This window comes from Lissotriton helveticus, chromosome 9, assembly GCF_964261635.1.
Source record: "Lissotriton helveticus chromosome 9, aLisHel1.1, whole genome shotgun sequence".
NCBI lineage: Eukaryota > Metazoa > Chordata > Amphibia > Caudata > Salamandridae > Lissotriton > Lissotriton helveticus.
The window spans coordinates 1,081,085,194-1,081,097,895 of NC_136070.1; the positions used below are offsets into that span (position 1 = coordinate 1,081,085,194).

Here is a 12,702-nt window from a genome sequence, read left to right on the forward strand (position 1 = left end):
CAGCCCAACTTTGCATTGGCCTTGTGCCAGACGGCCACAGTATGTGCCATAGGCCCAGCATATCTAGCCTTCGTGGGTTTGCTATACAAGGCCCCCAGGTAGCCCTCTCGCCCCGTCTGATCTATATCCAATAAAAAGGCCGGATTTTGGGGTGAGCCATGTATCCATTGGTTAACCACCACAAGCTGGGATGCCCAATAATAAAGGCGGAGATTGGGGAGGGCTATTCCCCGTCATACCATCCCTGGAACAGCTTGTTGAGAGCAATACGAGCCGCACCACCATCCCAGAGCAGCAGACGAAGCTCCCTCTCCACGTCCGGAAGTACGAGTCTGGAACGGAGAAGGGGCAGTTCTGTAGGACATAGAGAAAGCGCGGGAGCGCTAGCATTTTAAACAGTGCCGCCCGCCCCAGGAGAGAAAGCGGGAGGGAGCGCCAGTGAGCAACGTCGCTACGAAGCCGGCGAAGTGGGCCCAGCAAATTCCGATCATAGAATTGCTGGAAGTCAGGGGTAATGAAGATACCGAGATAAATAAAGCCTTCAGAGGCTAACGTGACGGAGAACCCCCCGGGCAGGCGAGGCGGCGGACCGTGCAACATGTACAGCACCGATTTGGTCCAATTTATTGCATAGCCCGAGTATTTCCCAAAGTTGGTAAGGACGTGGAAAAGGCTGTTAATAGAGGATTGAGGGGACGACACGTATATTAGGATGTCGTCGGCGTAGAGAGAGGTCTTATCAACATTCTCTTAGCTCCATCTCAAGCCTCTGTTTGAGGCATCCGTGCGAACCCAGTGAGCCAAAGGTTCCAGGGTGAGGGCAAACCGCAAAGGGGAAAGAGGACAGCCCTGCCGGGTACCCCGATGGAGAGAAAATCTCCGGGACAGAAAGTTGTTGACCCGAACTTGGCCAAAGAGGTCAGTATATAAGAGACGCACCCAGCCGATAAATTTGGGTCCGAAGCCAAAGCGATGGAGAACCTCAAATAGGTAGGGCCACTCAATCGAGTCAAACGCCATCGTCTTGTCAAGAGATAATATAGCAGCATCCTGGGACATGGTGGGCTGACGGCTCAACACGCTTTGCACCCTGCGGTGATTCAGAGCCGTGCTACGGCCCGGGAGGAAACCGGACTGGTCATCATGAATGAGAGAGGGGAGGACCAGGAGGAGTTGAGTCGCCAGTAGTTTAGCCAGGACTTTGGCCCCAGCGCTAATCAAGGAAATCGGCCGGTAAGAGATACACTCTGCGGGGGGCTTGCCAGGCTTGAGGACGACCGCTATAGAGGCCAATCTCTGATCAAGAGGGAGCACTCCAAGTTCCAGGCTCCCCGTATACATATTCAAAAGGTGGGGGACAATGTCAGGGACCATCCCCTTCAGAAATTCGACCGGGACTCCGTCAGGACCCATAGCTTTGCCGGAGTTTACTGCAAAGAGTGCCGTGGTGAGCTCGTCAGCTGAGAGGTCAGCGTCCAAGGCAAGCTGGTCAGAATCTGAGACGGTTGGGAGGCGCATCTCCTCCAACAGTTTTCTAGATTCGGCAGACGAGTAGCCACCACCAGCGGTGTATACAGTTTCAAGGTGGTCAGCGAACACCTCCGCAATGTCCTGGGGGTCCACCACCACCGAACCATCAGGTCTAGTGACAGACGACACCCGCCTGGACCCCTGGTCGCGACGCTTCAGCCAAGCAAGCATCTTGCCCGCGCTGTCTCCTGATTCGTAGACCCGGTGACGCGTATGGAGCAGGCGTGCCTGTGCTTTTTCGTGGGTCAGCTCTTTGTAGACCAGTTGTTGGGCCTGAAGGCGTTCAGCCGCGGAATCCGATGGGGCCGCGTTGTAGGCAGCCTCAAGGCCGATGAGGGTGGTCTCCGCCTGCGTGATGTGCTCGGCGTGTGTACGCAAATGATGTGTCCTAAGGGTTAGCGCTTCACCCTTTACGACTGCCACATAGGCCTCCCAGAGTGTAACAGCCGAATCCACCGAGCCCACATTTTCCGCAAAGTAGAACTCGGTACGCTCCCGCAGCGCCTCTCTAATATCAGGAACCTGCATGAGCCAAGGATTAATAACTATGGGTCCCCTCACCAAGTGGCGATTGTAAGTCAGGTCTACCATGAGCGGCGAATGGTCGGAGATACCGCGAGGGAGACCTCTCGGACGAAGCAGCCTATGTCAGCGACGGGGCAGAAGAAATAGTCAATTCTTGATGTACTGTGGTGTGCGTTAGAGTAGAGTGTGAAGTGAGGGGTATCTGGGAAATGAGTGCGCCAAATGTCTTTCAAGCCTAAAGCCTGAGCAAAGTCGGCCAAGTCAGAGCTCTGACGGTGTGAGTCCCTTTTGGGCCTTCGGTCCAGGTCGTCGCACGTCGTGGCGTTAAAGTCACCTCCAATCATGAGTGTGCCCGGGGGAAGGTTCAACAGTTGAGTGCCCAGTTCCTTGAGGGAGACTCGTACCAAGGTTGGCGGGAGGTATGCAGAGATAACATTCAAGGGGCGCCCCTCCCAGGAGGCCTCAACAATAGCTAAACGGCCCAGAGGGTCGGCCCTGCAGCGAGAGTAGGTGAGTGGGAGAGATTTCCTGACCAAGATTCCAGTACCCCGGGACCCAGGAGTAAACCCAGCATGGACCAAGAGCCTGTATCCCCCACGCTGCAGAGCCCGACAGGTGTTGCCAACCAAGTGGGTCTCCTGTAAGAGGACTGTCAGGGGAGTGGCGGCGGAGGAACTGTAGGACCACACCCCTTTTTATTTTGTGACCCAGACCATTGACGTTCCATGTGAGGATTGTAAGGGACCTAGAAAGTAGTTGAGTCATGACTGCAAGATTGAAGGGTCATGCATTCCGGGCGCCCCAGGGACGGCCACCAACGGCGGCGAGGCCAAGGGACTGCTAGAATCAGGGGGCACCTCAAGACACGCAGTATCCAGAGACCAAGGAGCAGCCAGGACAACCGGCCAGGCACCATGGGACCCAGGACGGACAGGAAGGCTTAACTAAAGACAACTCCGCTGGAAATGAAAGGATAGGTGAGCAATAAAAAAACTAACTGTAAAGACCCTGCTAAGGACAGAAGTAAACAAAATAACAGCAACAAGACAGTGCCAACCCCTCCCACCCCCCTCCCCCACCCGCCACCCTGCTTCCCTGCCCGCGGATTCAAAACTATCCACTCCCCAACTAGGCAGAGCGCCTGTCACCCACCCACTCATAAACGGGGTACTGAGGTCTGACAGTACCTCGTGCCCGACCAATAAGCATCATAGATGTACTACACATTGTAAGGTTAAACCATGAGACTTAAACAGTATTCACACATTAGGAAAAGTACTGATCAGGCAGCTGGCGCAGCTCGAACTCAGCCAAAGGAAACAGGTCCCAGAAATAGAGTTCAGCCCCCGGCGGACCCATCGGTCAGGTGGTAGCCGCATGAAGGAGAGCCCAGCAGTCCATGGCGATGCCAGACCACAAGGGAGTGTCATTCCACCCCGTCAAGAGGGCCAGTGAAGAGGTCCTGACTCTCAGGCAGACAGTCTTCTCGCTGGGTCGGATCCGGTGTAGAACGGTGCCTTGGAGAGCCTCCCACTCCACTCCAGCCTTCCAGCCAGTCCCACACTTCCCTGATATTCTATTTGAGTTAGATTTTCTTTGATGGACGCTTTATCGTCACGCTTAATCGGATATTGAGAACGCAGCTGGGGAGTAGAATATATGGGAACAAAATGCCAAGAAGAGTCCTTATCTCACCAGCCTGGTTGCAGTACAAAGCTGGAGCCAAAGCAAGAGCTCACTCAGAAGCATAAGCATGCTTAGTTTCATCGGGGACGAACTGCGAAAAGGAAGGTATAACCACATCCTTGCCTCGATGACATTTAAGAACAAACGGGGGAAGCCAGTCGACCTCCACCAACAAAATGTCATAAGAAGACGTCAAGCTGTCCCAAAAATTAGCATTTATGGTGCGACCAATGCAGGGGCGGTTCCCCTACATGGGCGTCGGGGCTCCGAACCCCTCATTTTTACACACAATGGAAAATCATATTTGAAAAATAATAATAAAAAAACCACACAAGTTCACACATGTTGACTAAAGGCTGCTCTCACTCTTAGCCACGCTTACATTCGTGCGAACATTGGGCTCTGTTATGCACTGAAGTGCATGTGTGTTCACCCAGCTGCAATACATTTGCCGGGCTCCGGCTTCACACCGCTCTGAGGCCTGTGATGTCATCGGCCCGGCAAAGCCTTTGCCTCGTGTGCTGAACTCCACCCCCTGAGGCGTTTTAAATTAAGTGAGCCCCGGGCGTCTCAGCCAGAAGCCCTGCAGAGCCAGGGCTTTGTGTCAATCAGGAATTCCAGCCACGCCACCCTTTCACAGCACACACAGGGTGAGGTCGGGTTAATTAGCCTCTCTGCACTGGCCCCACCCCAACCAGTGATGAATTGTGAAGGGGTGGGGTTTGAAGGTGAAGGCAGGAAGGCAGCGTAGATGCGAGTGACTTTTCTCTGATCTGTGCTTGAGGGCGCATTGGAGACAGGTCCCCGCAGGCCTCCTTAGTTCACTGACGTAGCACGTTGGGTACAAGGTAATGTAATTGGATTAGGTGTGCCATTTGGTGCATCTGCGTTGCAGCAGACTAGTTTCTCTGCATGCCAGTGAATAGGAAATCTTGTGGGCCCCCGTTTGAAAAAGAATAGAGAGTTTGTCACGCAGCAACGTCATTGTCCTGCGTGAGCCATTTTAAAATACAGGGTTGCCTAGAGACTAGTTCCCGGCAATCCTGTCAGGTACGAGGAGGAGGCTTCAGTGCAATTTTATTTTTGTTTGACAAGTTTTGAGAGATATACTGGTTTTAATAAGATTATAGGGAAATGGTAAAAAAAAATGGTTTTAAGGAAGAGGTGTTAGAGTGTCTGTGTTTAACAGAGTAATGAGTGAAGAAGGAGTATCTTTGGAAATAGATTCCAATAGTGATTTTGTTAGGAAGTTGGCGCAGGAAGAGGTAATATCATCGGTTAGGGAAATTTTAGTATCCGTTTTTAAAAGGAAAGGAAGGTTGCAGATGTTCTGATGAGGAATTTTGGTGATTAAAGGAAGAGGAGAGTGAACAGGCTAGAAGCATGTCGGGTAAAAGGAAAATGAAGAGGAAGAACGTTGAGAACGAAGAGGATAGGTTTGCGGCCTGGCAGAAAGGTGGTCTTGGTTCACAAAGAGAGGGTGCCCAGCGCTGCACAAAGAGAGGGTATCCTTAGCGACACACATGAGAATCGGGACGGTCCTGATGATGATAATTCATATAGCTGTGATGTTGAGAGTTTTGATGAGTTTGTTTTAGATAATTTGGATTCTGATGTTTGGGATCTGGACTACGATAAAGGTGGAAAAGAACAGAAAAGAGAAAGAATTGGTTAAAGACCCTCGGAGTACGGATATGTTCAATCTAGATTTAATTAGGCACCCCAGAAGTGCAGACTGGTGGCTGTTTGCACATGTGGCGGAGTTTATAAGACTGGATAAAAAAGCATTTGGAGAAGGAAGCTAGGTCTGTGATGCGGGCAGAATGCTCCAACCCAGTATTAGAAAATAAAGCTTGTGCAATCCCAGATCTAGATCTGATTCGTATTTTATTCAAGATGGGTTGTGATTCCAGGAAAGGATTGGAAACTGTACTTAAACAGCGCCAGGATCGGTTGCTGGATGTTATTGGCCCACTTGCTAGAATTATGGACATGTCTGAAGAGGCCAAAACAAATTCAGTCTCTGTGAATACAGAGCTTCTAAGAGGTTGGCCCCTAAGAGCTGTGCGTTTCCTTGGGGATGCAAACACGGGCATTATTGCGGAAAGACAAAAAGCAGTCCTCATGTGCATCAGTCCAAAATAGTTTTTTTTTTTGTTAGGAAGGATATTTATTTGTTGAAGGGCTAGTGAAAGGAGTGGGAAAATACATTTCCACCTTCACTAGCCTGTATAAGGCTCAAAGTTCCATTAGGAAATCTTTCGGAGGACGTGTTTTTGACGGGGCCAGAGCAAGGGAACGTTTCTATGGCAGATTTAAACAAGGTCCCAGTATCAATCGTTTGTGCTGCCTTCCTTTAGAGGGTTCCAGTCAGCCACTAGGATTGATCCTTGAAGAGGTGTCGGAGGACGTCAACCCCGAGGAAGGGCTCGTTTCAGCCAAGAAAATCAAGATAGGTATGAGGATGTTTTCTGTTTTTTTCCCAGGAAAGGTAGGAGGGAGATTAAGATTTTTTCTTCCAAACTGGAGAAATTTAACAAAGGATCAATTGGTTCTACAGGCAATTCAGGGATATTCAATAGAGTTCCGAAAATTGCCTGTTCAAGAGATAGAGCCAAGAGAGTTGAAATTTCTAAAGGAACTACAAGACTTGATAAGCAAGGAGGTTCAAGGTATGTTGAGGAAAGGAGCAATAGAGGAAGTTGTTACAGAACGTGTGGGCTATGTGAGAATGTTATTTCTGGTAAAGAAGGACAAAGGACGGCGTCCTGTGATAAGCTTGAAGTTTGAATTGGTACCTAGTTTATAGGCATTTCAAGATGGACAGATGGAGGGTATCCATCTATTAAGAGATATTTTAGAGATAAACTATTGGTTGGTAAAATTGGATCTGAAAGAATCGTATTTTACCATACCAATAGCAGAGGAGAGTCTAATTTTTCTGCAATTCAGATGGATGGGAGTTCTTTATCAGTTTGTTTGCATTCCGTTTGGTCTGGCATCTGCACCTTGGTGTTTTACAAAGGTGTTAAGATCAGTGGCCTTGTATCTCGGAGATCATGTACCTCGACAATTTCTTACTGATGTGTCAGAATCTGGAGGAGTTCCATGGTTCAACAGTCTCTGGGATTTTTAATCAATTTGGAGGAGTCTGTTCTGGAACCCTGTCAGGAATTGTAGTTTTTTATCTTCCAGGTGAATACTTCACAAGCAGATTTGAGTTTACCAGAAAGGAAAGTTGTAAAGATTAAGACAGAGGTGAAAAGGATTTTGAAGAAGAAGTTTATTTCCTTGCGAACTTTAGCGAGGATAATTGGTTTGTTTTCCTCTTCAATTCAGAAAGTTTTTCCAGCACCGCTTATTTACAGAGGTTTGCAGAGGTTGGAGGTGGAAGGTCTAAGTAAGGGCTTGTGGTATGGCGATCTGGTGCAGATTTCTGCAGAAGCACAGGAAGAGTAAGTTTGGTGGCTGCAGAATTTAGAGGCATGCAATGGCAAAACTGGGATGGGTCCAGATTTTGTTCTGGAAACGGATGGAAACCTTTCTGCTTGGTGTGCGTGTTTGGAACAGGAATAGACAGGTGTCTCCTGGTTATTGAAGGAAAGTCACAGCCATATAAATGCTTTAGAGATAAAGGTAGGTCTTCTTGCTTGGCAGAGTTTTGGAAAAAAAATTGAAGACATGCAATGTTTTACTAAAGATGGACAGTGTGTTAGCAGTTTGTTACATAAATCATTTGGGTGGCAGCAAATCAAAGAATTTGACTCGAGTAGTGAGGGAGATAATGAAGTTTCTATCTGATCGGAAAATAGGTTTGCAGGGGGAGTATATTCCAGGTCTGTTCAATCCAGTGGCAGATTGCAGTTCAAGGTGTCTGAGATTACAAAGACTGGAAGTGGAGTATGAGTATTTTCAGGAGAATTCAGAATATTTGGGATCCTTTAGAGGTGAATCTGTTTGTCTCGATGTTAACTTTCCTTTTGCTTCGGTATTTCAGTTGGACAGCGGATCCACTGGCAGAAGCAGTGGATTCTTTTTAGCAGGTATGGAGGAATCCTGAGGGTAATGCATTTTCTCCATTTTCAGTGATACAGAGGGTGGTGTTAATGGTGAGGAGGCAGACATGTCGGATTATTCTCCTTTTTGGACAGCACAACCTTGGTTTCCAGGTTTATTGGAATTGCTGGAATCAGAACCTTATTTGATTCCTATATCAGAGGAAATGTTGGTGGGACCAGGAGGAGAATTTTTAACTGTCAGTTGAAGAGGGTTCCTTGAACCTTCTTGTTTGGAAGATTTCAAGGGAGGAAAGCAGTTTGTAGGTCTTTTGGAACAGGCTCAGAAGCTGCTCAAGGAATCATGGTCTCCTGGGACAAGGAAAAGATATCATGGAGTATGGAGGAAATTGGTTGGTTGGTGCTTGGCGAGAGATCTGGATCCAGTGTAGGCATCTCCCATGGTATTATTGAATTATTTATCAAGTTTGTTTGAGAAGGGTCTTTCGAATAGGACTAATAATTGTTATAGATCGGCAGTGGGAGCAGGTCATGCCTCAATTGAGGGTTTTTCCATAGGAAGGCATGTTATGGTTTGTAGATTGATGACGGGATCAAGTTACGGAGGCCTCCTAAACCTAAATATAGTTACTTATGGGACATTAATGTAATTTTAAAAAGGATACAACGTTGGCCTTCTAATTCATTAGTGTCCTACAGACAGTTGAGTAGCAAGGTTGCAACACTTTTATGTCTAATTTCTTTCAGGAGGGTAATAGATGTTTGTGCATTAAGTAACAGATTTTATAACCAAGATGGCGCGATATTTAACATTTCAAAAAGAACAAAGACAATGTCGTTGTCACTATTTCACCCTAGGTTTGATGACCATCTACAATCATGTATTGTACGATGTTTAAAGGAATATGAGAGTAGGTTGGCTGAATTTAGATAGGATGGAGTGAACCAATTATTAATTTTGTTTGTGAAGCCACTTTATCCAGTGAGTGCTGCGACTATTGTATGTTGGGTGAGATAGTGTATGTTTGAATCAGGAGGAGATATGTTGAAGTTTGGAGCACATTCAATGGGAGGGCCGATGGCAAGTAAGGTATTTGCATCTGGAGGTCACTTTGAAGAGATTCTGAGGGTGGCAGACTGGTCTAATGCTGTTGTATTTGCAACATTTTATCTAAAGCCTTCAAGACATGTTTCAGCGGTGGTGTTATCACAGCTTTGAAAATGCATGATGCTAGCCTCCAGTCTTGACATGAAATGTAGATTCTCCTAGTTTAATGATCAGAGAATCTGGATTTCATTAAAGACACGGAGACTAGCATTATCCCACCCTCCTTTCCCAGGTAGGTTGCAAAAGGGAGGGTTAAGGCTTGGTATTGAAAATTCTGAGTCATTTAGGCCATATAAGTTTTGGTATTGTGTTTTACATAAATTGCAGTATTCATTCGGTGTTGTGCTGTATTTTGTTCCTAGAAAATCCTTATTTTGGTTAAGGTTCAAAGAAGTTCACTTGGAGCAGCTAAAAGAGGAAAATGGCTGCTGCACTCTGGTGTATATAGACTATAGTGGATTTCTAATTCTGGAATTTTAATTGTGCTTGAGATATGCTTCAACATGCTGCAGTTTATAGTGTCAATAAAAGGTTCTGCAAAATGCTAGCCTCAGTGTCTTTAATGAAATCCAGATTCTCTGATCATTAAACTATGAAAATCTGCATTCTCTTGGATGAATTATGTGAATTGTTCATTGGAGCCGGTGACGTTTATTGGGCAGACAATGCAAGCCTTGTAAGTGTCTTTAATAAATTGATCTTGCAGGAAATCTTAATATTAATCTTAAGTATGGCGGAGAAGAAATGAACAACTACATATTGCTAATGTTTTGTGTGCTCAAGTTAAGAATTTCAATCAACCGACTTCTTATGCATTTTTAGTACAAACTTTAAACTAAAATTGAATCTCTTCCTTATTGTCTTGGACGAATGGAGAAGGTTGTTGAAATCTCATTATGGGCTTTTGAAAAATCGTAGTTATTATGTAGGCCAGCTTTTTTTCCAAATATCCCAAATTCAGTCTTTCAACAACCAGTTTTTACGTTGGTGGTATTCTTGTGATTGTCTCCAGTTGTCTTTATTAGATATGCTTTTTTTCATGGATGTGTATCTAAACTCGAAAATTACTAATCCACACTTTTCCACTTGAACTCAGCTGACACATTGTTTTCGCATAGTTTGGCAAAATTAAGCCAGTTGAGCTTTATCCAGCCTCAAAATGTAATTCTTGTATTTCAGTGTGCAAGAGTCGCCCATACCTTCAGTCAATGGGAGTCTAAAAAAAGTGGTGGTTATAAACTGGTCTAAAATGGAGACACCCATTAAATGATAGAAAGAACTACTTTTGCACACTCCGGTATAAGAATTATATTGAGAGCCTTGCTAATGCTTACTTGTTTTAATGTTGTGCCACACTGAATGCAACAGTAGTTGCTACTTAAGAGTTAATGTATTAACTAGTCAACTTTTTTGATTTTATTATATTTTTGTGGTACATATAAGTGCTATGATAATGTTGCTCAGATTTCATTACTTTCTTCACACATGGCTAGACTCACTATGAACATGGCTGATTTTCGTTATGAACTCCGTCAATTTACACTTCCTCCTAGTAGACATTATACGAGGACTACTACATTGGCAATCATTTGGAGCAAACACCCTCTGCCCCCATTAGAGCACTCTGTGTTGCTGTTCGCAAAATACAATATCTTGTTACATCAGTAGGTATAGCATCCAAAGATTGGTAGTGCATCTGTTGAGCCACTTGCTTTTTTTCAGTTCTAGTGCAATTTCTTAGTCAATGAGAATTGCTGAGCAAGTAGAAAATACGAAGAGTGAAATTAATTGGTAATTGTGTAATGAATAATATTCTAGCAGAAAATATTGGATCGAAAATAATGATCAGACTATTGTTTTGGCACCATTAAAATTTCATTGTGTCGTTTATCTGTTTGTTTTTTTTGCAGTTCATGTTTTGGAAAAACATTGGTTTGCAAAATGTTGTAGTGACTGTTCCTCTGCTTGGTAACTTTCAGTTTATGAAGACTGCTTATATCTTCTGTACTTATTATGTCTGTGTGTGTGTGTGTGTGTGTGTGTGTGTGTATTTTTTGTAATCCTTCATTGTTTGTATTGCATAATGCAGGTGATCACGGACCTCACAGAGAAGCTGGAGAAGAGAGAAACACAGCTTTTAACTGTTAGTAAAGAAAAGGCTCAACTTGAAGAAGCCTATGACAATCTTAAAGAGTAAGTTTAGTTCAGTAAATTGTTACTTTTCTGTGTTTTCTTTTTCCATTGGAGGTGTCTTTGTTATTAAGTACCTGTTATGGAACGTTGCATAATCTTGTATTTTTCCCGCAAAGAGCACTAATATGAATCTGTTTTCTGAACATCTTAACTGGACTGCTAGGTGGTTGGTCCCTTTTCTTATTTCATGCAGCTCATACATTCATCTGTTCAGTGTTCTCTTTTTTTTTGTTAGTGAAATGTTTCGGGTAAAGGAGGAAAGCAGTAGCATCATCTCTCTAAAGGAAGAGTTTACACTTCGAATTGCTGAAGCTGAAAAGAAGGTCCTCTTCGCATGCAAAGAAAGAGATTTAGCTAAAAAGGTAATTCACATCTGATTTAAGTTGCACAAGAACGTCACAGTATATGTCATGCATGATTTATAGTATACATATGTGTTGGAACTGGGGTCACCAGTCCCCTAGGGTAGCATGGCACGAGAGGGTAGGCATCCGAAAGCACATGTGTTAAGCGATCATGCAGCACACACTCACACTGAGACAGAAACCTGGGCACGCAATAAATGACTCCACTCCAAAGCTTGTATAAAAACAAGTAATCTGTATTAAGATAAATAATCAGAGCAGGATCAGGGAAATCATAAATTCATTTAAAATACATGTCTCAAGACTTGCAATCAATATTGGATGAATAAATATCCGTTCTGCAATAAATATTAAATATTGGATCAATAAATAGTTAAATACATTTTTAGTGGGACACAGGCCCGACCTACGCCTTGCTTCTTGGTCAGTACCTGAAAGGAATACATCTCAGTCATAAGAACAACACTGCATTAAGCATCAATATCCATTTCCTCAGGTAAACAAAGGGACAGTTCCATAACAGAAACATCTCCCCGCTGTAGGAATAAACAATTCGTTAAGTGTAGTTCAAACATTTCCTTAAATATGAAACATTTCATTTGCCACAAAAGTATGTGGACGTAACTCTCCTCCTGTAATAGGAATTAAACATTTCATTAAGAATAATTATTCCATATAACAAGGTTGGGCATCCCTTTGGGAGAACTTCTCATTGGGCCCAGCTAACCATTGCATTAGCCAGCACTAACTAGGAGAAAACATTGCAATCTAGGTAACCATCCCCTTGTGCAGGTTTAACTGTATCAGGGCTACACCAACATTCCATCAGGGAAGTAGAAATCCCTACATTGAGCAGGTGTAAGTAGATCTCTGTTATAGCAGGGGTATGAGACCCTTCCCTGGGCAGGAGTAAACATTGCCTCAAATGAGGTCAACACCTTTCATTAGGCATAAAGTATTTCTTTAGGCATCACACACCATCCTATTACCTGTTGCCTGAACAGGCAGGGCCTTCCCCCTATTAATCAGGAGCTTACAGGTAAAACATTTCCTGCAATAGAGATAATCAGTTTAGCAGAAGTAAAACACTTCACTGAGGGTAAAACATTTCATTAACCATTTCCTTAGGCAGGAATGAAACTCCTATGGCAGGAATAAAAACACGCCACTGCGGATAAAACATCTCATTAGGCAGTGTAACTATATCCTTATAGCATTAACGTTCCCCTACTCAGCAATCAACAGTTAACAACTCTTCAAGGCAGAGAACCATTTTTAA

General features: G+C 44.6%; 1 protein-coding gene across 1 annotated transcript in view; it reads left to right on the forward strand.

Moving 5' to 3' along the window:
• Window positions 1–12,702, forward strand: part of LOC144782234 (TATA element modulatory factor-like) — a 316,861-nt gene that overhangs the window by 84,488 nt on the left and 219,671 nt on the right. The window contains exons 3-4 of the mRNA XM_078661477.1: window positions 10,955–11,058; window positions 11,294–11,420. Of these exons, the coding sequence (XP_078517603.1) occupies window positions 10,955–11,058; window positions 11,294–11,420 (231 nt within the window). The remainder of the gene's footprint in view (window positions 1–10,954; window positions 11,059–11,293; window positions 11,421–12,702) is intronic.